At 37.8% G+C, this 26790-nt stretch overlaps 1 protein-coding gene across 10 annotated transcripts in view; it reads right to left on the bottom strand.

Annotated features, from left to right (window-relative positions):
- NFIB (nuclear factor I B) overlaps window positions 1-26790 on the bottom strand; it is a 181382-nt gene that overhangs the window by 48128 nt on the left and 106464 nt on the right. For all 10 annotated transcript variants that reach the window (XM_087741785.1, XM_087741790.1, XM_087741791.1 and 7 more), the window contains exons 4-6: window positions 19238-19306; window positions 17001-17121; window positions 15025-15143 (exon numbers count right to left, since the gene is read on the bottom strand). In XM_087741785.1, the coding sequence (XP_087597911.1) occupies window positions 15025-15143; window positions 17001-17121; window positions 19238-19306 (309 nt within the window). The remainder of the gene's footprint in view (window positions 1-15024; window positions 15144-17000; window positions 17122-19237; window positions 19307-26790) is intronic.

Here is a 26790-nt window from a genome sequence, read left to right as displayed (position 1 = left end):
GACTTTCCTACATGGACCATGTTAGCCCTTAAAGTGATTTTGGCACTTTTAATATTTGCACACTACTGTGCTATTCTGGGGGACATACAATCATCTTGGAAGTCAAAAACAGGCCTGCAAAATGTGCATGCCTTACTGAAACCAAATTGGACCAGTGCTTTCTGAACTGGCTGGAGTTTAAGAGTGGGTTTTCCCCCTGAAAGCTGTACTTGGAGCAGGACCCATCAAACCGAGAGACCGCTTGTCCGCTTTGCCCCATCCTGCTGTCAAGCCCTGCATAGGCACTGGCACCAGACCTAGAGCAGACTCTGCCAGTGCCTCTCCACCACCCTCCTGCTATCCCCTGCTCCCCTTTGGTTCTGACTACTAAGTCTGCTGATTTCCCAGATACCCTGCAAGGTTCACCTCTTCAAGAAGGTTGCTGAGAAAGGATTTTATTCAGTGAAAAATTCAGCAAGAGCGAGGAATTGCTTGACAGCAGAGCAATTCAGCACTCATTCAGTTTAAACAGATATGACAAAGGTTACTCTATGTTTTCTGTTGCAATTTTATGTTGTTATCAAAAACACTGAGTGCTGATAGAGGCACCTCTAGCTGTCATAAAAATTTGGTAAATAAATTGTTGTTGAGAAAGACAAAGAATATTTTGTTTCTTTGAATCTATCAGCAGGTAGCAAAGACGAAGTTGCCAAATGGTTACAATTTTGTTGAATTCATTCTGCTAAGCTAAGAAATAATTTTTAAAATTGCAAGACTGAATTTTTTTAAATTGAGTTTTGCACAAGCAAACCATGATAAGAAGGCACATTAATTCTGGAATGATTTTCAAATATTTCATTATGTTTTATTTTCTGCTCTAACGACAGTCCTAGCTTCTTCATATAAGGACCTAGTTCCATCAGTGCAAGAAAATTCTCAAACCTCCACAACAGATGTAGAGTTTTATAAAAGCCCAGGACAAAATTAACCAGCTACTGTCTTTGTACTGTGGTTCTGTGCATGTGCAATCTCTGTCTCTGCAGAAACGCTGCAATGTTACAGTCAGAGGAAAAAGATAAGCATGTCTAGTAGTTTGTAGACACGGCCTCCCACTACAACACTGTGGTCATCAGTAGTTGTCACAGAACTTATCAGTGACCAAATATCTTGTTGACTCTACCACATATAGGCTACCACGAAAGAGAGAATGTACCAACAGTTTAATTTTATTTCAGATTAAAAGTACTGCACTTAAGTCTCTTTAAGGAAAAAACAAACCATGGGCTAGAAGTGGAAAATCTATTCCTTATGTAAAGCTCATATTCAACAAAAGAACTCATGAAAGAAAGAGCTGCCTAGCTCCTGAAGGTCTGCATGCGTCAGCAGCTCTGATTTCTGGAATGCAACAGAGATTTAATTTGGTTGGTGACTGTTACTTCATTAAACAAGCAAAAGTTGCTGTGTTTTTCAAGACCAAAATATTTTAGTTGCTCAAAAGAAGTATGCTATATGAAGTGCAATGTAATCAGAGTATCCATTAACCCCCCAGTGGCATCACTAATTTGAAAAGAACCTACTGAAAAGGAGATTGGTGACTATGATAACCCTAGCATTTGCTTTAAAAATGTGTAATTTATTCCTGCTCCTACTTTACGGAAGTAAGAACTGTAGTTAGCACATAGAAAATAGATGGCATAAATTACAAAGCAAATGCAATGAACTTCTCATACAGAAGGCTGTTTTCCCATCAAGGTGAATGTGACTGGTAGTCAGGAACAGAAAATTCAGCACTGCCATAAAAATACTCGTTACCACCAAAACAGTAACTTTAACATAGACTGCACAGCACAACACCATGAAGTACTTCCAGAAGAAGTCTCGTTATATATAGCATAAGCAACTGCAACGAATAACGGCTGAAGCGCACGGAGCAGCTTCATTGTTAAAACACTGCACTTCGCATTGAGAAGTAATTCAGATAGCCCCTTCCCCCCCCCCCCGCAGCTCTCCCCCTGTGTGCCTGGCCATCATAACAGAGCATTCATGCTCCTGCCACTGCCAAATAACAGATGCAGCCAACAGGGAGACAGAACAATAACTGTTTGTATAGGTTAGGAAGAAAAGCTGCAGCCATTTCCTCCTTGACCAAGAGAGGAGACTTAGAGCTTTAATAGGAAAACACACAAATTACATTTCTTTGGAGAGTTACCAGTTACAAAAACAAAAAGTGGGGAAAAAAAATGCAAAGCAGTTTTTCACTATCTTTAATTTTGGTCATAAGAAACGGTGCTTTTAAATAAAGTGGAATGAGCTAAAGTGACAGCGAGAGTCCATATGATTTTACTAGTAGCTTCTACGTAATAGAAAGCACACATTTTTCTCATTTTAAAACTTGTCTTATTTTTTCCACGTCATGAGATATAGTCTAGTAGCTACATAGAGCTTAGTATATACTGATAATTACATAATGAATGACAAACAGAGGTCACAAAAATAGGCCACTTGCTTTTATGTCTGTGTCAAAGTTTCAGGAATGAGATTCCAATCCTTATTACTTTGAGAATGAAAATAAAAGAGTTTCAAGTGTGACTGATTTTTAGACTTTTGGAAAAAAATGCTAAGTACAGATGAAAAGCAGAAAGATGATAAAAGCACTTGGACAAAGTTATCAAAAGGTCAACATTAATAAGACACTGTGTCCTGTCCTGCTGAGAATTTTCTTCAAATGTGAAAACCGGGCTTTTTTTTTTTTTTTTTTAAATTATCTGTGCTGGTTCAAATCACTCTTGCCTGTATTCTCATGTTACTGTGGAGATACAGTATGTATGCACACAAACGGGTGGCATGTTATACATTTTAAAGCATCACATCAAAGAAAAAAGGGCTTATGCAGATAAAAAGAGTTAGATCATCTCATCTCCCAACAAGGTAAATCTGTCTACATAGGAAGACAGAAGAGCTGCTGGGACGCATAGCGTATGTAGCCTGTTCATCAGCAGCTTGCACAAATGGTGCTCCAGATGTATAGCTGTTCAAGACAGCCCAAGGCAAAAATTTTGATCAATTCTGATGTGATAAGATGCTGCAGGGAAAGTGTGCAGAAGCGTGTTTATGTCAGCCTTTAATTAAACTGTTGTTCACTTCCAAAGAACTTTAGGAAACACTAATGAGACATGAATTTTGGCAATTTCCTCATCAAAGACCCTCTTCCTTAGTCTGAAGCAGTTTGTCATCCAGGCAGGTCCCTGGACGAATGTCACCTTGGAACACCAGTTGGCAAGCCACCTGTTAGGAGAACTTGGCTGGAATTGAGCAGTGATCCAGGGCAAGTTCAAACATCTACCTGCCTGTTTCTGGACACCTGATCTGCTTTCTTGCTCACCATCGCAACATGGTAGCTTCTCTTTCTTGCTCGTGAGACATGCTTATGAGCACAGCAAGAAGAAAACATACAAAAATATTAAATCTCTTTTAATCTAGTTTATTCTTTAACTCTTCTTATTAATATCTTTTCGACTGCTTAGTTTCACAAGCCTTTCTTTACAAGGCACACTCCTGTAGACAACAATCTGAAAAGATTAATTTACAACTCATTAGTGTAGTATCACCTCCAGAGAAAGCAAGATAAAACAATATTCAACTTACTGTATAGATAACCATAGTGAAAGCAGGAAAGCTATGGAGTCCATAGCGCCACTGGCGAGATATGAGGCATCCTTTCCATGCTACAGTTTTAAATGAATTGCTCTTTTCCCACAGGCAGTACCTGGGACAATTTCTGGTGGCAGGATACACCACATACATCACATCCAGCTGGGCCTCACTGTCCACTGCTTCCACCACATCTGGTAGGTACGCTTGTGTGAAGCATGTGTGAAAACTAAAGCAAAATTTTAAATTCTTATCGGATAGCTGTATGATGATGATGAATCATGACAAATCCCCCTGTGCTCAGTAGAATCAGTTTCGGTTGACACCTGTGCATGTGCAGAACGAGCAGAACCACTCTGCACAGGCAGAGCCAGCATCACGAATTTTCAGATGTGCTCAGTCCGATTTCCTTTAATGCTGTAAGCATTCTGTATTTCTCAACTGTAGGTCTTAATAAGGCACCTAACACTGAATATTGACAGCTGAGTGACTCTAAAGCACAACCACCTCTCATTTGTAAGAAAAAAGCTTTGTCATATCTGTCTTAAAGACTTGGCACTGGGGCTGGATGGAAACCAAGAATCCTGAAAATCAAAATGTTTTAATTCATTTATCTTCTTCACAAAAAAGGAATGGTGACATATTTTTGTGAATAAATAGAAGAGAAAGACAGATGTGCCGGAACAGCTTGGTGTCTGAGATACTTGATGCCTAAAACAGAGAAAGACTTGCTAGAATTCCTGTTCAGTATCAGGCAGAGATCAGGCTTTGCATGAGGCTCTCCCATTATCCAAATCTGTGCCCTAATCATTGGCTTGTTGGTGTCTCATTCCCCCTCACTGTAAGTTTTGTCTCAGACCAGAGAGAAGCCCTCCTAAGAATTTATTTATTTCCATGAAAAATTCAGTTCTGATAATCAACATTTTCCTGAGTGGAAAATCAACAAAACAAAATAAACAAAAACCCGAAAACTACATGATCAGTTCTGTTGCATGACTTTCTGAGACACATATAGCAATTCTTAGTGTGAAGGCCTTTGTACTTGCTTTTGAGAGAAACAGTGAGGTCTTACATGAAGGTATACATGCATGTTGCTTAGCAGCTGAGGGTGTTCTGAACTTGAGGAGCAGCCAGTGTTAAGCTGCGAAGAGAGCTGCTCTCTTCATGTTTAAAAACCTGATCACAGTTTTATTTTTGCTTCTACATCAAGTGTAGAAAAGCATTTTACATATGACAGTTTTATGTAGAGAGTAGAATATTTCAGTGTACAAAGATTTCATAACCTCCCATCTTCAAATCAGCCTACTTAGCACCAATGTTGTTTTCACAGGCACACCTCTGATATTGCACAATCCAGTCTATCAGACTGTGACACTGGTTTTCCTATCAGGAACCATGCCCAAGGCTAATCAAACACTCTGTTGTGCTGTTTTGTCATTTCACAACAGAGAAACCATTTCAATGTATTATCTTTTGTGATTTATAGTGAAAAGCCTAAAAGAGGAGGAACTAGACTAGAATTTCTTTCAATGCCATTTTCAGTACTGTAAGCTGGCAAGCAAAACACTACAATATTGCAATTCAGAAAAGCTACAGCAAAACAAGAGTAAATTTCCTACAATGGCAACTGCATTATTTCCTTGTTCATTCTCTATTAATATTTTCTAATAAATTACACTATTTAGTTTGCATTGTTCAATAAGTATTAATATACATAAGAGAAGAAAGTGATGCAAGAACTTCCAGACAACTGAAAAACGAGAGCCAGAAACCCTTTAGATGGAGTAAACATATCTTCTCATCCTTACCCACGTGCAAACTTGCAGAATACTGTATTCCATTGCCAACAGTTACATTCTGTGGGATGTGTCAGCCTTGATGATTTTCCTTTCATCAACAGAAAGGGGTTTGGACAAAAGATGGAAGGGTTGTATTTGCCTGCCCTTATATCTCCCAGAATACGGGGGGGTGGGGGGATGGAAAACCCAGACGAGTGTCTATACAAACAAGCTGTAGAATGCTTTTTGTTGGTGTGTGTGACTGTATAAAGTTGGACAACCAAATTTCTTCAGTGCATTACTGTTTATCGTACTTTTTATAGACAGAAAGCAAAACAACTCTGTACAGTTCCTGTTAAAATTATATACACTAGCCTTTGAAAAGCATAATTCTAGTGCACAGTGTTTAAGTTAGGGTAATTGGGAAAACTGCATACTCATTTCCTAAAATTAACTTTTTTTTTTTTTTTTAATTTTTTGGCTTTAACAAAAAGCGGTCTATAAAACAGAAGAGGAAAGATACTATGGTCACATTAGAAAATTAATGTTGAGTATGTACACATCAAAAACATCCACATCACAAAGTAATTTCAAAAAATATTTAACAGTAGGACAGGACATACGGACCTAATCCCATAACAGTTGTTTGACAGTGTCATATGACATGTAAGTAATTGACTGCCTTACTGAAGAGATTATTCTTATTTAAACTTACATCTATTACCACTAAGATTAGGCTGAAACTATGGCACAGTATCCTGCAAGAACAGTGGGCAGCAAGTCTTCATTCTCATCTTCCAAATCCACCTTGCCACTCCTCATCAGAAAGTAACAGTAAACCTCCCAGGGAAGGTTCATAATCAGCATGACTACGTTATCATACCTGCACTGTTTCTTGTGAGGAGAAAAATACCTCTTTTTTCCATGCATTGATCTGCTGGCATAAAGCTGGGCAGTTTTCCTCAACCTACATGCCTCATACCAGAAGCATTGTCTAGCTGTGAGAACCCCAAGACAGAGCTGCCACCACGGAGACCATGGGGAGCTGGGGTGTTGCTGTTGGAGGGAGGTGAGAATGTCTCCACCAGCTCCGCAGTGACCCACAGGGGCCAGCGGCAGAGTGCCAGACTTCACCTCTGCAGCCTCTCCTGCCTCACTTCTTCCCACAACTTCAGATGCAGTTTATCCAACCACCTCTGTACCAGCACTGCCCATCAGATATCATATGGGAAGTACTTAGGAGTAACTTAGAACTCAGTGGGGTGGCTAGCTGTTAAACATGGAGCAGGCACCGCAAGTAATGAGGCTGACTTTGGAAACAGAGATGGAAAACATGAGACCAAAAATACAATGTTGCTACCACAAAGAATGTACTATGACAAATACACATACTGTCCTTAATAAACCCACATGAGGCTCGAAGTACTCTGCACTGCCATAAATAACCCTTAAGCAGTTACAATGTACTTTAGGTACTCGACTACTTTTTTATTTAACTTTACACTTCAGAAGTGGACTGGGCCATTTCCTCATCTATGAATCATTGTTAAGAGATGTGATTCCAGTAGATAGCTGTGATAGAAGAGCATTATGGGAGACTGTGAGAAAATCTAATTAAAAAGCCAAACAACTTATGAAGACTTTAGAGTACATTTTAGTCATTTATTAAATTATCCTACAGAAAGTCATCCAAACTCCAAGGAAAAATGCACAGCTATAACATCTCATTAATGCTGAGAATCCAAGGAACTTGGCTAGAAAATGAAATCGATATTGTAACTTTAACTGCAAAAGTCAGAATAGTATTCCCAATTTCTAATGCAATAAGATTAAAGAGGCGTTTGATATAAAACAATGTGAACTTGTTGATTTAGAAGCATTTAGATTATGGCATCTCCTTTTTACTACTATTACAGTCTATACTGGTAACATTTCAGGATGGTTTAGTAGGTGTGCCAAATTAATTTAATTGCAGATCTATCTGGGGAATGGTTTTGAACTGAGATAAAATCATTAACTCACACTGAAATATATTACTTTGATCAAGTTTGATACAGTTTGTACAAAAGCAGTAAAAAAGAGAAATTAAGAATCTTTTCAAATGTATCTATGTATGCAGCACAGAAACAGAGAATCTATCAATGAAGGAAAAAAAGGAGAGGTGCCTAAAACAAGTTACAATATGTGGGCTAAATTCATTTTTTCCATCTCATGGATGTACCACAACTGGAAAAATTGTCAGTGCAGACACCTATGATTCAGGAGGTACTAAATACCTGTTCTTTCAGTAACTGAAGATATTCTGCACCACATAGGTTAGATCATACAGAATAATACTTAACCTATAATTTCTAATAGGAGCTGATCTGTTTCAAAAATACTCATGAAATCTCTTCTTCAGCAACACTGGAATAGGACAATTGCACATAATAGCTCCTGGGCCAAATCTTGCATTAAGACATGCATTTTTTCACTAATTTCAATCAAAGGACATCTAGAATCATCATCAAGGTAACAGGGTGTTGCCATAGTATAAAGTTCATCAGAGAATAAGTGCTATGCGTACGAGAAAAATATCCTTTTGCACTTACATCTTTCACTGATGTGTATGGGAGATGCACATGCTCACCCTGAGTGTATTCAACTAACTAATCACACATGAAAAACATTAATAGGCCTTCCCACAATATATTAGTCAAAATAAAAGACAAAGAACCTATAATGAGATTTTTTAGAGTGACTTTATTGAGCAAATAACAGCCATTTCCAGGAACGCGAAAAAGCAAACCTTTTTGTATGCTTCCTACTATATCTCCCACTGTATTTCTCTTTCTGTCTGTACTTTTAAACATTTTATTACTCTTCATTCATTCAGAAACTGAAGTGTACATGGGCTGAAGGAAAAGTCATGTCCCTGCTCTGCCCAGAGTAGAAACTTCGTCATCTGCTACTCTGAATATTTGAGAACACTTATGAACAACTTGTAAATTGGTCTAAAGCTATTCTAAACACAGAAAAACAGATATAATCTCTGTTGCTTTGTTTTTGGAGAGAGTGTAAACTTAACGTCATTCTCACCCAATAACGGAGGATGTAAATATTCTTGATGTACAAAGAGCTTCACTCATTTTAAGATAATGTTTTTGCTGTCCTGTTCATGGATTTTTTTTCTTTCTCTGCCTTTTTAAATAAATAAGCACTTGAAAGCTCCTTCACCCATTTTTGTATACCTAGTGCCTTTCAAGCTCTAAGGATAAGAAAGCACTTTTCATCTTTATGAAAGTAATGTTTAACTTATTTTACATACCAGCAATTTTTCTTGTAAAATTGCCACTATGGAAACCAAGAGTAAACCAATTCCCTATTGATTTTAAATTTCTTTTAACTATCACAGCAGAACTACTGATTTTTAATGAGTAGACTTAATGCCCGTTCATTGAACACTACCAAGGTCTTGTTCTGCAACCAGGAAGAAAGAGGAGAACCCAACTTGCCGCCTCCCAGGCAAGTCTTCCTTGCTAATGCTATTGTTTGTTACTATGATGCCACTTTCAGCATCATAGCAGCCAACAAGCTAAGAGAAGCCATGGCTAAGAGTTTTCTTTGGAAATACACTTTGAAATGTTACTCTTGGTGAAAAGTACGTCTCACTTTACAAATGTGAAGTTATGAAAACTTATCAAGTGGCAACATTTGACTACTGTGCACACATTATACTAGTTAAAAACACAGAAAATTCAGATAGATCAATCAGGTGTGCATGGCTATATATATATATAAATATATATATATATGAAAGGTATGTGTATGTGTGTGTATACATCAATTAAATATTAAAAATATTAAAAAATACAAAGGCAGATGTAACAGAAGTTACTAACAAGATATAAATTGCTTTAAAACATGCTTTGACATACAAGGATTTTGAGAACTCAGACTGAGTCAAAAATACAGAAATGCATTTAACAGATATTCATCAAGGTAAACCTTTGCAAGATGAATTCATCTGTTAGATGGAGACTATGAGTTTCTAAAGCATTAACCTTCAGAAGGAGCATGAGGAGCTGGAAAAAATCCTGAACTCTGTCCAACACAGGCCACCAAAAAACCAAGGTGATCTGTTACCGTTCTCAACTCCTGGACCACATTAACTACTTCCTCTTTTAGTTCCCTCACTTCGGAAATTAGAACATCCATCTTTGACGGTCCATGAGAAGAAGGCCCAAGAAGGAAAGAGCCATCAGGAAGGACCCCAATAGGAAAGGAGTGTCCAGTGGGTGGGGAGAAAGCAAAAGGGGACAAATGTCCAGAAGAGGGGTATCCAACAAAGGGGCTTGGGACCTGAGAAGTGGATGGTCCAACAGCTGCTGGCCAATCAACGGGTGAAGGCGTTCCAGCTGTTTCAGTTTTAATGGTATGCTGGCATCTTGACTCTTGACTGTTGGTAGAGGTGGGTGAGGTGTAAGAGAGTGAACATGATGAAGAAACTGTAAAATTAAAATTCACTTCATTGTATGTTGACATTCAGTATTTCCAGACACCTGACTACTACAGAAATCCACATGAATCCCTCCACTTTCATGACCAGCGTGCATTGGTGATAACCCCTGTTTTATTTATTTACAACATACACAGTGTTGTAACACTATAACAGTAAAACAGATCTCAAGGACAAATACTGAAATTGTCTGCAACTACGTTAATGTACTTTGTCAAGCTAGCTTTTAGAAGGGAAGCCATAGATGCACGCATTGTGCTCTGTTCTTCTGATATTCCTGTTTCCTTATGAGTTAAGGAAAAAGTACCTGATTTACTTACCAGTTAATAAATCAAGATGTTCACCAATGGTACTTAGCCTATTAGATCTGAAGTATTTTTTAATCACTGCACTAGTCACTAGTTTTATTACATTTTTAATAACTGCCTCTTCCATTATTTTTTTTTATTGTACAAAATGTTATCCTCCTGAGAATTTCTAAAACACTCAGCAAATTTATTCATGTAGCAACTTCCATCTATTTCACAAAGTATTACTACACTACTGCGGGAACTCAAAATTTTGTTTAATATAGAAACCTGTAAAGAATTCAGTAACAGCAACCTGGAAAAAAGGAAGACTGCAAGAGATTTACAGCAAACTGCTTTTTAGATCTAGATATATTTCCAGTTGGTAGAAATGTAAGTAAGGCATGATCCAGACATTGCTAAAGTTAACAAGACATTCAGTTGGAAAAACTGAGGTACAAGAGAGAACAAGTAACTTGCACAAGATCTGACAGCAGACACAGAAACTGAACTCGTAATTCTCATGTTAGGTCTCTAAGTAATGCACCATTCTTAGAGCTGACTTTTCACTTTCTTAGGCTCTGGGATTTCTGGAGGATGGTTGGTTACTTGAAAGTCTAATGGCAGAGAGAAGGTTTGGGAGAAATCTTTGCAGTTATAAACCTGCCTATTTGCTCTGCAGGAAGATCTCACACCTATTTCAAAAGATCATGCAAACAGAGTTATATTTTAAGTATTTCAACATAGCAAAAATAATGGCACAAACTACAGAATCTTCCCACAATTATTGAATGTATGTAAACTCAAAAACAACATTGTAAATCCACAGTAATATTTTTTTAAAATCTGTTTTTGAAACTGTTACTCATACTTTTGTGGTTAAACATATTTTTAAAATAGTCACAAATTCTTGTAAGCCAATGAAGTAAACCTCCAGGACAGTACCATGGCTTCATAAGCTTTTTTTCCTTCCATAAGGATTTATAATCTGACTTCAATAAATACAAATAAAAATTTATTTTTAATGCTAATTTTGGTTAATTAGAGTTTTTCGTATTTTTTGTGTCAGAACAGTAAGATGCATAGCAATACTAGAGCATTGAATAATGAAGCCACTGCTCATAACCCTTCATAGACTGGCTTTGACCAACCTTACACCATCTAAAGTTCCCATTTTTCAGATATGCCTACTTATTTCTGCCCAGAATTACATCTTCAAACAGCCAACTACCCTAAAATAGACTATAAAACACAACATTTGGAAATCTTATCAAAACATTTTTGGAAGTAGTACGACAGGAAGAAGACTGATAACAGCAAAAGGACAAAGTCTGGAGTTTTACAACTGAACGTAGAGTGTGGTATGAGGAAGATTTTATTGTAGCTGGGCTAGATTTTTTTTTCTTACTTTCACAAATGCCACATCCTAGCTAAACCACAAGTACTACTGTAGTCATGTTCCTACCCTTCATGATGCATGCTTGCACAGTAGAGAAGCTGTAGAAACTATGAGGATTACAACAGAATCATTCATACAGAATCACTCCTCTCCTGATGTCTACTTGCCTACTAAACTACATATTTGTTTTTCACAGCAATAAAAGGTTGATCTAACCTGTTCCACCCCACTGAAAATTTTCATGTGTCACATTCTTAATCTCAGTATATTTCTGTGTTACCCATTAATCTTTGTCCCATTCTCTCTATCAAAATGGTTAGATACCCCTTAGACACCTATGAAACTCCTAACTCCTTTATTCCAAGCAGTTTCAGCTATCATTGTTTTATTGTGACTCTCTCCAGTTTCAAACTGCCACTGTCACCTCATTTCTGCTACCTTACAAATGCAGCTAAATAAAGATACGAAAAGACTTCATGATAAAAGAATCTTTCACAGGTATGTTCTTTCTATTTCTATGAAAATACATTACACTTAGTGTGCAGACAAAGAAATTAGATCTACTTCAGGTCAGAAGTTAGAGATTTGGCTCTGTCAGGTTCAAAACAGACATGATGAAACTGAAATCAGTAATGCTATATCTTAATATCAAGCCTATTTCTGATTTTGTTTCTCTTAGAAAAGTAAAAATCAGAGAGAAGCTACTTACCTACAAACATAATACCTCTGCATATTCTCATTTGTGGGTACTGAGGAATGATTCACATTTCTGGTGCTGATGACCTTTGGAGACTGCCTGAAAAAGCAGTGCCTATTGGGACTACATGAGCATCACCTGGTGACACTGGATGAACAGAAATGTGATCCCAAATGGCTTCTCCTTTTTTTTCACTTATGCCTAACCTCATAGGACATGCAGATCTCCATGGGAGAGAAGGAAGAGGTACCAGTGAGCTCTCTGGCATAGAAACCGCCTCCAAACTTTCATTTCTATTACCTTTGTGCTTGCAGGCATAGCGAAACAGGTATAGGTTTTCACAAATATCATATCCTGGTAAGACCTCTGTGTCCAAACGGAGCTTTACACAGATACATGCTAGTAAGAAGATGATATCAAGTATCTAACAAACTAGCAGCAGAACAAATATGCCAGGAGCTTCCACATACTCCTTCCCAGTGAGGCCAGGTAGCAAGGACAGGCATTGCGATCACTGCCTCACAGTGTTTCTGCAGCAGCAGGATAACCTCAGAAAGTGATTGGAGCCAAACATAAATGGTTAGGGACAAAAGGCTTAGGCTTCCCCCAGTATAATGGTTGTCAGACTGGACAGTGGTATATCTGTCCATCTGCAGGAATGGAAGAACATCTTAAGGACAGAAAAACAAAGTCCCTCATAGTGTCTCAAAGACAACCTCTCTGCCAGGGATCTGGTAAAATTTCACTAGGCCCAGCAGTGCTGGAGAACAGGAAATTCAGGGAGGAATGTAAACTCCAGGAAACAAAAATAAAATACACTGATTCAAGTCTACCTCTTCTATTCTTTCTCATCTTTTGGAGTTCTCTGGTTTATGAAACATACATAGAGAGTTAAAGGCTGTTTCATTCCAGAAGTCTAGCTATCCAATGGCACAGAAATTAAGTAAAGGTTCATTGCAAATCTACTCAAGCAATCTGAACAATAACATTGTTCACTACTGATAAATGTGACTTGAAGAAGGCTGGTAAAACTGAACAAATCCAGTGTTCACAGAGCACCGTTCTTTACAAGCAGAATGATTCAGGAGTTAAAAAGCAATTAGATAGTTGGGAACTACAAAGATCATCAGTGAAAGGCTCTGTCAGCAGGACTCAGGCTCAGCTGTCTATGTGGCACTGCATTTCTTAGAAGCCACTACAGCTCACTCAGCAGCACAAAAGGACTTCATTTCACAAGTGGGGATATGTGGACACCACTTCAGAGACGAATGGTGGGCTGTTTTCCCCACAATCGCAAAAATAATTTATTGAAAAAGCACAAAAATTAGTTGAGGTACAATCCTGTCTTTTATGAAAAATTGTAATAAAGTGTCATTGCAAAACAGGTAACAGTCACAGGGGAAAATATTTTGCACAAGGGGGAAGATTCTGGCTGGCATAACTGCTGTTTTGCTGTTCTTAAGTTTGGTTAGTCAAAACAATGGGCAAGACTTTTTTTCAGTTCAACAGTGAATGCTGCAAACAGCTAGAAATAAGAAAATATCAGACTTCATGAGAAAAAAAAGGTACAAAAGAAACAATGAAGAAAAAGACTAGTAAACATTGTGTGAGAGGAACAGCCTAATGATGAGAACACAGATCAGAGGGTAGGCGGAAGCAGACTAAAAGGAGATCAACTATAAGAAAAATGTGAAAATAAAAGGCAGCTAAATTAAATACCAGTCACATGCTACCTTGCACATGGAGATGAAGGAGAAAACTTAGCAGGTGAAAAAAAAAAAGAAAGAAAAAAAAGAAACCTAAACCAGTATAAAAATTAAGTAAGACCAAAAGGTGGTTGGTTACTGAAGAACTGAGAGCAGCAATGAGCAGTGGACAGGGAAAAGGAGGGCAAAAATCGGAAGATCAGCAAAGGAAGCAATGATGTGTCTTTTTCTCTATTTCACTTTTACATACTGTGCTGTCCATTTCACCAACCCTCCAAACAGCTGCAGCACCTCAGCCACAGGATCCATTAACCAACACTGTTCAAATACATGTGAGTTTAAACACATTTTCACATCTCAAAGGTGAGGGAAAAGACTGCACTGGCATCTAGGTTTAAAAAGCATCAAGATAACATGAGGGAAAGTTACAAGAATTAATTTTACTGTTTTGGCAGCCATAACTTTCTTCTCCACACAAACATGTTCCTTGCTACTGATAACCCAAAACACAACACCACTTACCAACATCCTTTAGCGTATGGATATAGTCCCACAGAGCTATATGTGGGCTCTTCAGAGAAGAGCCTATTGGACCTATTCTGAGTCACATTACTATGGACTAAACGCACACACAGGAGTCTGTCATGGTAAACAAAAAACTGATTAAAGTAGTACTGACTCAACCATAGTATGGAGATGTTTTGGTTTTTACTTGAAACCATTGTACTCATAATCCTGCTGAGATGATCACAGCATACACAATATTGAGTATCTCACTTGTCACACATCTTTTCAAAAAATAGGTAAGGCAGTCACTAGATGGAAAAATTATTATGTGGTTGTTTATCTCATATCCTGTTGACTGTTGGTTTTAACTACATTTACAAAACCAGCAAATACACATACCAGACAGAAAAATAATGATTCTTCTAAAAAGTCATCATTTTATTGCAGTAATGGAAAAGCAAATGCAGAGATTTATTGTGTATTTGAATATACTTCGAGGTAAAATGGTCCCATTTTACTCACCTTGATCTCTTTCATGCCATGTCCGACTCCCCGCAGCTGGTGAATTTGGAGAAGGATAAAAGTCTCCTGTCGGGCTTGGCTCCATATTTTCATCTATGGAGATAGTTTTGGGTCTTTTGCTGTTGAAATAATGTGAGATTTGCTAGTGAATATGATATGCAGCTAGTTGTATATAAACTGTTTGGATTTCAACAAATATTTCAATAGGAAATAATTCAGGCATACAAAGCACAAAAAAGTGAATATTAGAGCTTACATTAACTTACATAGATAATGTTATTTAATAATACATAATGCAGGTACGTGCTTGCATTTTTCACGTGATTTAATATTTCAGAGATAGTATGAACGGGTAACATACAAAAGTCTATCAGTATTTGGCTGAACAACCAAGAAACGAGTTCCTGTAACCCACCAAAGAAAGGTTGTGCCATGAGAGTGTTAAACACTACACAGAAACCATGAAAGCAAAACAAAGCACTGGAAAAGTATTACTAATAAAGTCAAGGTAAAACAGGAACTTTTCTGAATGTGCTAATAAGAAAAAAATGTAGTTCACTGTATTTCATCAGGTCGAAATCCTAAGCTTTTCAAAGAGGTCTAACGTGAAACAAAGACTTTTCATTTTAGACTAGTTTAATTAAAAACAAGAAAAGGCCCGTATTTCAAGTCACACTATATAAAATGAGACAGCACTTCAATACAGTGGAGGGAAGTCAAGTTTCTTCCTAACAATATATACTGAAGCTGTTATGCTGACTGCCCAAGAAAACCAGGATGAAGGTTTTAATGGTGGTGGTGGTATGATTATGATGATTATAATTATGATTATGATTATGATTATGGTTACTATTACTACTACTACTACTATTACCATTATTATTTAGACAACACTGTGAGAATTAATCTATCCATTTCTAAAATGTACTAGGTGAACAGCCAAGCTGAAAATACAATGGAATGAAATAGGGGAATATGAGCACAATAACTCAGAAGCACCAGGTGCTGATGGAAGAGCACCCCACCCCCTGACAGTCCTGTTAAATCCTGTCCCACTGTGCAGACACTTCCTGAGTCACTGGGGTGCAGAAGTGTGGGGCAATGAGAGTTCCTATAGTGCTTATGATTTCATAGTACATCGGAGAGTTTCAGAAAACCAAGGGGCCCCAGGAGTGTGACAGACAGTACATTATCTGGGAGTCAGAAGGAGGGCACAGCAGGTTCCCCACCTCTGTGGGCCCGTCAGATGCTTGTGAGGGAGGGAATGGGGTCTTTCTCAGAGTTGGCAGAAGGGAGCATGTTGAAGCAAGGAAGAAGTGGGTCCCTCAGGTCAAACTACCTGTAGCAGGCATGTGGAGACCCTTGAGAAAAATTAGAGAGCTTGTGACTACCTCACTTGTTCCTCCTTGTTCCCACTGTGCTGGGAAATGTCTCTTGTAAGGGTCAGGCAAGAAACACACCTTCATGAGCTGGGGTGATGCTATGGATAAAGACACCTTGTCTTTATATACCTGTCCTAACGCCTTTTCCACAGGAAACAGTATCTGTCCCAACATATCTTTCAAGACAGAGGTCCAAGAGGGAGCCCTCAAAGACAGCCTTTGTGCCTGCAACCATCCTGTGGCATCGAGCCCTGTCAGCAGGTTCCCGGCTGCTAGACCTTCCTGCAACTCAGCAGCAGTTTCAGGATGCGTAGCTGTTCTCTTGGCAGACGATTTAGCGAGCACTTCAAACCCTGACAAAAGTTACTATTGTTTTTGATATCCATAGCAATGACAGGCAATAATTACATCACTTCAAATGACAAGATTTGCAACGTATGTATCTGTACATGTATTATGGTAACGTACATAAGTAGCCTATGTCACAAAATCAGAGGAAATTCATAAAATAGTTGGCTGTTGACAGTATTTGTGAATTGCTTCTCCTATACTATTAAACCTGGTTTCGTATTAGCACTTATTTCAAGTTTTTACCTGCTTGGTGGAGAGGACAAGGACCTCTGTAGATTTACACCCGAATTCATATCATGGTAATATGGCTGGCTCGGAAGCTCTCCAATTGGGAAGTTCACTCCAGTTCCCTGGGTTATGGGTGCTGAAAAACACATCATTATAACGAGTCAAAGATAATCTTCTATCTTTTTAGCCATCTTTTCATTTTTAACACTGGGAAAAACATCAAGATGTTACTACATGTATCTAATTTTCTGCCTCTTGCAGAAACCAAGTACAGACAAGTTCTATCAATGTTTATATACCTAAAAAAGTGAATTATCTTCCCCAGTCCCTAGAAGTCCCTTAGCAGTTATGCAAATATACTATATTTGTTGTATAACAGATAACCTGGAATCATCAATAGGAAAAAGGTAACACAAACCTCGGCATGAAGTCAAACCTTCTGTAAAAGGACTTTTATAATGAATGAGGCACGGTTTATAAGGACAGCTAACATTCTTTATTAAAGAACTGAAATAACTGGAAAGAACAAACCTGGGGACACACAAACTCTTTTTCCCTTAATGTTAACTCTTTTGTATTAATAATAGCTTTCTGTGATGACAGCATGTTTTGCTGCCTCCTTTTTCTTTCACCCAGTGCCACAGATACTGCTTTGCATATGTACACCTACACACAAACACACACACACTCAGTGTTATCTTCACCTCCTTACAGAGTCTGTGTACCGTATGTCTTGGCATTTCAAGAATAAATTATATGTTACACATTGTGGTGTATTTACCTTTGTTCACTGTCAGTGCATTGTGCATTTTAACTACCTGTGGCACTTAAAAGAATAATTGCATGTTTTGTAATGTATCTGAAGGTTTGTAGTTTTCCTGACAGTTAAAGTACAACTCTGTTGCAGCTTGAGGTTAAAAAATGCATGGTAAGAAATCCCAACAAAACCACACGCTTTAAAGCTTATTATTAGAAGTATATCGTGTATACACAGAAGGTATGATTTCATAACATCACTACACTATTGATTCTTTTTTAATCTGAATGGCCTGATACTTTAAAAGGTATTTAACCACCTGACAACTAAAAGAAAGCTGTATTTCGCACATACTCAGCCTCTTAAAACAGCAAAAATGTATCTTCAGCAAGCACAAAAAAGAACACGTCTTAAAACTGCAGGAAGGCAATACTCAGTATTTCACTGAAGGACTTAACACAATTTTAATTGTTGGATATTAATTTCTGACCACAGCAAATGAAATGACACATGCATCTTAGGCCTCACTAAGTTAAATTCCTTGAGCATCCTGGCCTTGCATGAATTAACTCCTGTGCAAAATTTGGACAGACAGTTTTGGCAACTTGTGCCTCACTGGTTTTGTCCTCACCTCATCAGAAAAGAGATTTTCCTGGACCATTCAGTTGTAATAATATTGGTGTCATCACTGCAGACACTTCTAACTATACGTTTCAAGTATTTTTGTTCACTTCCTAATGAAGTCTTAAGAGAAATACTTTAATAGTTTTGACACTAAAGGGAGCAAAGAAGCATTCAGAAAGCAATGTCAAATTAAAATATGCACTGGTTTTATGCCATACTATTATAGCATATTCTTAAACGTCAACAAAACCGATCTTATTTATATTCGTTTTGGTTTTTCTTTCTGCAATAAAAGCTTCACCTGTCACCTATATTTATGTTACTTTCTTTTTTTGCATGTTCATGTGCTTAACATTTCTGATGCCAAAACAAGCCAATGTAATTAGAAATTCAGTTACAGCCAGTGCTACGAGTAAAAGAAACACAAGCACATAACACATTAAGTTAGTCATCCTTTATATCCATGCTGTGATTTTTCTTTTAAGAGCTACAGATTCAAAAATAAACTAAAAAAATAATCAGATAGTTTAGCAAAATCCAAGGACAAACTTAAAAATCTGCAATTCTAACAAAGATTTTGTTATGTATGGTAATTTTACTGACATATCAGTCCATTACGCTGTGCAGTGGGTCACGTAACAAATTGATTCAATCTTTAAATATCAAAGAGACAAAAGAAGACTTCTGTTTGCTTTATTACAAACTCATGCAAGATGAACTATAATACTGTGGTCAAACATATCAAAATTGTGCATGCTTATAGGTATTTCACATGCATCTCACATCTTGGGGAGAAAAAAACTTCAAGAAAAAAAACCTTCACTTGATTATAGCAGGCTTTGGAAATTACTAAATGCAAATGATAACTTACTTCTGGACACCCTCACAAGTTCTGACACGTTGAACACTCCGGATTTTACAAAACTGTCCTCAAGGTACACTGAAAAAGATCACAATACCATAATCAGTATAATGAGAAGATTAATAAATAACTATAGATAAGTTTATACACCAGCTAACAACAGTATCAACAGAGTGCCAGAACTATAATACACAGACCAAAGTACACTGAAAGTTGATCACAGGATGTAATGAGAGCTGAAATTCAGGCAGAGGTGCAAAAAATCTTAAGGAGTTGTGAGAAAGCAATTTTTTAATATGTGTATGAAAACTAACAAACAATACACTGAGTTCCTAGCTAACCATCCAGAAAATGTCTAAAAACTAGTTCCTTTTATTAGTACTTTCAATTTTTCAGTCAGTATTGAACTAAGAACTGTATCAGCTGGACTAAGCAATTTCACCATAGAGCAGTCCTGTCCTCACATACATTTCTGCTAAACAGATTTTTACTTAACTCTTACCCTGACGATAATGACTTCACACTACCACCTCCATGACCAAATCATCACCTCTGCAGCAGATGAGGGTTTTCCTGTTATTGCCAGTAAAAGCAGGAACTGGGCAAAACAGCTGAGCTATTCAGTGGGGTTTTTATATACATGCTGAATTATATATCTAGAAACCTATGTTTAAGAAACCATATATTATTGTTTTGGCTTATGTTTACTTATTCTAAGATAAATGCATACGAGATACCTTCCCTGCAGTGAAATTCAGACACAACTTGGAGTACTTCAGTGAAACAACAGCTGATAACCAAGATTAGTCTCAGTAGTGTAATTAGATAACCTTATAAAAAGGGAGCTAAGAAACTCAGTTTTCTGTGGAAGTCTCATATCAATAATCACTACATAAGCTGACTTGACTGAATTTGAGATTATATGACATCACAACCCTTACAGGTAGCAATGCCAACCATTTACCAACAGAAATATTTAGATCTATACTTAGTGCACATTGCTGCTCCAACAGGATTCCTTTTTTATTTGCTTTCACATGAGAAGGTGCATTAAGAATTTCTTACTCTAGTTTCTCTAGTCTCTTTTCTAAATTAACACAGCTTTTTTCTTTTGGAAATACACTGTCAATTTTCTGTTCCAAATGTTTGAATGAGTAGAAACACTCTAAATGTCTTAAGTAACAAAACAAACAAACAAATAAAAAATGCACCTACTGGAACATTTCATGATTTGGAAAACAATGGTTCAGTACCATTCTGTTTAGGTTTCTTTTGGCAATTACTGCTTTAATCTTCAAGTAATTAAGAAAATACTGCCACAATAATCAGAAAAGTGATTGTAAAAGCAGTACACTTCACTTGAGATATTGGTCCTTGGTCCGTCTGGAGAAATCTTTACTTACTTTTCAGGGTCAAACAAGGAGGGCAGAGGTAAAAAGAGCAGTTTTCACTGCTTACTAGCAGTCTTACTAGGCCCACAGAGCCACCTCACCCAGCACCTCTAATATTTACCAGTGCAGGTATAAACAATGCACCTGACAACTCAAGCTGAAAGAATGTGAATGCATCCAACTGAGCAAGCACATTTCCTGACATCTCTGTTACACTGTTACACCTCTAAGCCAATGTCAGCCTTCCCCAGCTGAAAAACCATCCCAGGAGCAAGTGCAGTGGCCATGCATAGCACCATAGGCCTGTGGGATGACGCTGAATGACGTTACGCCAATGCCATCATCTTCTCATCTTCCCATCAACATCACTTCGTACGATATCCCTGCATGTCTTTATTTCCACTAGCAGTTCTGCAGGTCTCTCTCTCTTTTTTCTTCACTTGCTTTCACATTTCTCTCCCTTTTCAATGACTTCTCTCCATATCCATTACTTTTTCCTCTATTGTCCTTCACCTGGATGTTGCAGGCCTCTCTGCAACCTTATTCTTCTCCAGTTTCTAAGTAAGAGCATTTCTCTTTCATCTTCTTCATTCTCTTGCACCCTTTCTCCATGTTTTTTGTGTGGATGAAAACATGATATGGCTTCTCAAATATTTACTTCTTTATTTGACAGAACTTGGCATACCCATATCATAAAAAATTGCAAAGAGTTAATGTTTCTTTTTCCCTTCTTCCCCACTTTTCATTTTTTAACCTAAGAATGGGAAAGCTGGATGAACACTAATAATTCCTCCGACAATGGCAATCTTTCCCTTCTCTGCCTATTTCCTCCAGCAGGAACAGTCTAAAGTAGTACATAGAAGGGAGATTTCCAAAGAAAAATTTGGTTTCTTGATTTTAGTTGGCCTGTAAGTGAAGTGTGGCTTAAAGCCAGTGTGCAAACATGCAGCCAGCTCTGGAGCTGGTAATGAGACAAAACTGAACTTCTCTGCTGCTTATTCAAATACTGCTTTGAAGCACAACTTCTCTTATTCAAGTTAGACTAACTTGAGAGGAGCTTTACCCAAGTGCAGATTAGTCAAGCTATCATTACAGTGAGAACAAGCCCTAATGCTCATATTAAAAAAAGAAAATACCCATGTAGTATTTTATATGTCAGGACACAGATGTATAAATGTGTATGTGCACACACACAGAGATACACAGACACATGTGTTTAATCTTCAGCCTTCTCTCATGAATTCTTAGTTTTTCTCATTGGCAGTACTGAGAATACCCACATAACATAAAGAGCAATATAGTGTGTTTCTCTCCTTGTGATAATGAAATGGGAGCAGGGAAAAAAAATCTGCCACTGAGTGGTACAACTATTTATCACCCCCTCACAGAAGGATGCAATGTTGACTGATGTACCACTGTCTTTCACCCAGGTTTCACCCTGCCTCGGATGGTTCAAAAATAATGATACCCACAGATACATGCAAATACTTTGCCTGGCATTAGGAAAGAGAGGGAAGCTGCAGCTATTGTCAATCTCAATCAGCTTAAAAAAGAGTTGATTTTTTTAGCTGTGTCATGTGACAAAATATTATTAAAAAAATGATGCAACAATAAACAGTCTATGTCACAGGCCCTGAGCAACTTCATCCTGAGCCTTATGTTCTAACAGGGAAAGTGAATTCCACTGGTGCCTCCGAGTGCAGAAAAATAAACACAGTATGTTCAGTTCCAGCACCAGTGGACTTCAACATTTTTAACTAGTTAGGAAGACAATCCATGATGGGTATGTTACAGAACTGTTCTTGGCTCCCAGCTGTGCACTAGGAAAATGTTCTGTGCCATTAAACTGCTGTAATTTGTTGCAGAAACATGCACTCTACATACACTAAAGGATAAACAGCAAGACTGTATGCAGAAGGACAACAGTATAGGACATTTTGACTTTATGGTGTGAGAGACTGCCTTTTACCTTGTGAAGCTGATCTCCCTACTGAATAAGAGCTAACATTCATATTTACAATATTACACTGCATACAAGAGAAAAATATGTGGTGATACTCTGTATGGTATAGGTCTTACTGTTTTTTTGATTAAGCCTTCCCTAATGCATTGATTGTATTAACACGTTAAAGAGCCTTAAATTAGCATTCTTGGTGCATGTTTCTGATCTGTTCAGTACAGAACATAACGCATTTGATAACAGTCTATTGTTGTACTCCTCATAGAAGATTTACTGTATCTTTTGATGTTCATGATAACACTTTGCTGTCTTTATTGTTCACACCTAATATAAGCACTGAGTATTGTCATTTACTAAAATTCATCTTGCCTGAGAGACAACACTCTCTGAAATGCATTCCACTAATTGTCATTATTCTTAAAAATCTGAGTTCTACAAAAAGAACATTTCTGCCAAAACCACCATAGTGCCATTCTGCATAAACAGTAACTTCCAAAACCCATAAATAACTGTGGAATTCTTTTTTTTTATTTCCTTTTAGTTTTTGTACAGGGTGAGTATAAAATCTGTCTTCTCTCCTTACCTTTTTTACAGACAACTCATTTCTGAAAAATGCATTTTCCAAACAATACTACAATGACCAGACCAGCGCCATCAAGGATGAAAGATAAACACGTTAAGCCAAGCAGCAGGTCTGATCAAGCTCCCCTCATACAGTCTGTAACAGGAGAAACCTTCAGTAATGCCTCCAGCTGCTGTAGAAGTTATTCAGTCCTAGTCCTTATACATCCTCCACTCTAGTCCTGTGTTATGCCTTCAAGAGCTGAGTTAGAAGTATAGCTTTTAACCATGCTAAGACTTAAAATGGAAAAAAAAAAAAGTTGTTTAAACCTACTGAAAAAATATTTTCAGTTTCCACTAACATGCACTGTAAAGGGCTTGTTCTCACATTACTTAAAAGCTTACCAGTGACTTCTGGCTTTACAAATCTTTAACCAGCCTTTTTTATGTCTCCTGATTTAATTGTACTTTTATGAATAGAACACCTGTTTACATTCTGACATATGTTTACATATTGACTAGTGCCAAAACACAAAATTGCTTCCTGGTATCATTAAATATCTAGTTTTTTCACTCTTACAGCCTTGATTTTGAGCAAGTTATAAAACAGGAGTAAGGATCCAATGAGTGCAGGGAAAAATTTGTATTACTGTACTTTTATTTCTGGATCTTTAAAAAGAGGAATTATACAGCAGTATACAGACTTACTAGCAATAAGACAGGTTCAGCATCAGGAGCTTCTGTGAGAATAAAGGCTAGAAGCTTCAGCCTGGTGCACAAAATACTAGCAGAGAGCTGTAGCTTGACTTTAACTTATGCAATGTAATGTTCTGGAGACTGCCACAGGTTTGTTTGACTTCAATTGCTACAATTAAAGATTAAATCATTTCATGGTATAGCTTGTTTTGTTTGAATCTTTGAAAACTAACATTTTAAGGATCAGCTTTTGCTGCTCTCTGCAATATCTAACTTCTACAGGAAGCTCTTTAATTTCAGCAGGAATCCTAGTGGCATACAACTACCATTCACAGTCAGAACTGGTAGTGAAAAATTAGTCTCACACTGTTCATGTATGTTAACTTACAGTTAACATACAGTCAGCAGACTTGCAGTTTGTTTTCTTATTACATGCATTTTGAAGCCAGTATTTTAAAAAGAGTACCAGAAACAGGTTCCCACTGAACCAGAATTTCTTAAAGGCAGTAAAGGGTGGATAACATGAGCCAAGGAGTGACACAGAAGATTTCAGTGATGATGTCATTTGAAACAGTTGAACTAGGATCTGTCTGGACAATGAGGCTATTTTGGTTATCTCACAGACAATATCTCTGGCCTTGTTGCACACCCACAGTTTGTTTTGGTTTTTTTGTTCCTGAAAGTTGCAATGGTGTAACTGGGACAGGAAACAAACATGTTGCAAAAAGATCCCCTGACTCCATTGAATTTTTTAGCACAATAAGGAACTAAGAAGTTGCCTGTGCCACTTTCAAAAACAAATGAGATTTTCAATACTCTCAAGTTAATAACCAGAACTATAATATCCTTCAGTGCTGCAGTAATTTGAAAAAGTAAACACCTGGTTTACTTTAATGGACTCTGGAATCCACATACTGGAATCCAAGAAGTGAGTTGCCCCAAAACCTATCAAGAAACAGAAAGGGAAACTAACACAAATGCATACTGCCTTCCACTCCAGAGGGTCTCAGGTTATACACAAATTCCAGCGAAGACTTAAAAAGAGGTTGGGGAAGCTGCTTTTTAACAGCTATAGGACTACCAGGTTCCAAAAAGGAATTTTCTGGTGCCAGAGAAGGTTTCTGGAATTCTAGCTGGCAATATAAGAGTTTTCAGGAAGTTCTTGCTCTGTGCATGCTTTGAAGTAAAAACCATTGCACTCGCCATTGAACACAACGGCATCAGAAGTGATCACAGCATCATTTATTTACACAGTACATTCATAAAGAAGGACAGCCGATGCAAACAAAAATTCAGAAGTAATCCTACACCAGTAGATAGTAGTAATTACCCACATGAAATTTCAAACCAGCATGCAAGGCCAAAAACTCTTCCTCTTGGAAAAAGGGGCCGTACAATCTGTGCAGGTTTCTGATTGTCGAGATAGCACACCTGCGCATTGCCCCCAGAATGCCCTACCTGGCTCAGGGCTGAGAGACTGACAAGGAAGAGTATCACCTCTCAATCACTGGCATTACTAATTCACAGAGCATTTGAGAAAGGAGAACTCCACAGAAAATCAAGCCCTGACCAAACCCAACCCTGTTTTATTTGAAGATCACTATCTGAGATGGCATGGCTGCAGGCATGTGGGAAAGAGCAAGCATTTCAGAAACCCACTCCCATGCTGAAAAAGAGAGATGAATATATGTTTGTTTAAATACAATTCTAAATCCTCAAACTGCTACTATGGCATCATTGTTTCCACAAGAAAAGCTGCTTACAATAGTGAGGCCAGGGAATATCTTTTCTATTCCTATTAATTAGGGGGCTAATTCCCCATCCATAAGCAGGTAACTTGCAATACAGTAAAATAAAGAAACCATCTGCATTCTGAGTCATTCAAAAGTCAAAGACATTTGCTTATTGCATTTCCAAAAGAGAGCAAAGGTTGAGATCAGACTACTCTTCAGAGGTTATTTCTGAAACTATACATTCTAAAACTTAAAACTGAAATACTTCTATCTAAACCAGTCATATACAGGCAAATTTATTACACCTTTCTTAGGGCTTGATCCAAAAAGAATGCTCTGCCTATGGCTGCTAGCCCACATGAAAGTGCAAAAAAGCCTTTGGGGCTCTACAGCTGCAAGAGAGATTTGCATATTGAGAGATAGGTGAGGCTGGTTGCAAGCCTTTTGGCAACACCTTCTTTAATTAGAAAAAAAAAAAAAAAAAGATAGTGATTTTACTCAGGTCTTCTTTGGAAACTGTTCCCAGAATAAAACTTCTGGTGAAAATAGAAGGGGAAAACCAATTCCAGAATAGTGAGACTGCAGCTGGGGATTCACATATGTATGCCTCATTCAGACTAAGTATCTTATCACTAGATGAATTCTCTGACAACATATCATGGGTTACTGTGGAGGAAAGAAGAAGGGAAACATTGGGGAGGAATGAAAGGCAGAGAGACAGTTTCTCAATCTCTCTGTCTAAAACTGTGTCACCCCATATAAATAATGTAATATTCATCAGCACACAGGCTCAAACGTGAGTCATCTGCACTCCTCATTCAGCCCTGACTAACGTTACAGAGTCTGCAAAATTTATATGAAAATATTCCTTGGACCAGCTAAAGTGGAGTAAATTCTATCAGGAAAAAAACCCAACAGGTCCCACTTGCTAGGAAACATAGCTCTACTAACCTCTGAACTCAACTGCTTGGATAAAAGCAAAAATCTAAACACACTTGTCTTCCCTCGCCAATGAGGTTCATAACTATCTCTGTCAGGATGGTTAGCTTTCCTTTGCACCTTCTGAAAAGTTATCTTTCATATTCCCCAATGCTGGACAAGAATAGCTCTGAAATCTTGAAGCGACCCGTACAAGAAGCGACTATTCTCCTCCCAGCTCCATCCGGAAGACAAAAGATGAAGGACATGAAGCACCAGTAGGATCAGGTATCCACTCCCTCA

This window comes from Nipponia nippon, unplaced genomic scaffold (genome assembly GCF_047370975.1).
Source record: "Nipponia nippon isolate SJK-2023a ecotype South Korea unplaced genomic scaffold, ASM4737097v1 scaffold_8, whole genome shotgun sequence".
Classification (NCBI taxonomy): domain Eukaryota; kingdom Metazoa; phylum Chordata; class Aves; order Pelecaniformes; family Threskiornithidae; genus Nipponia; species Nipponia nippon.
The sequence above is the reverse complement of the archived record's forward strand: the minus strand, read 5'-3'. Positions and strand labels throughout refer to the sequence as shown.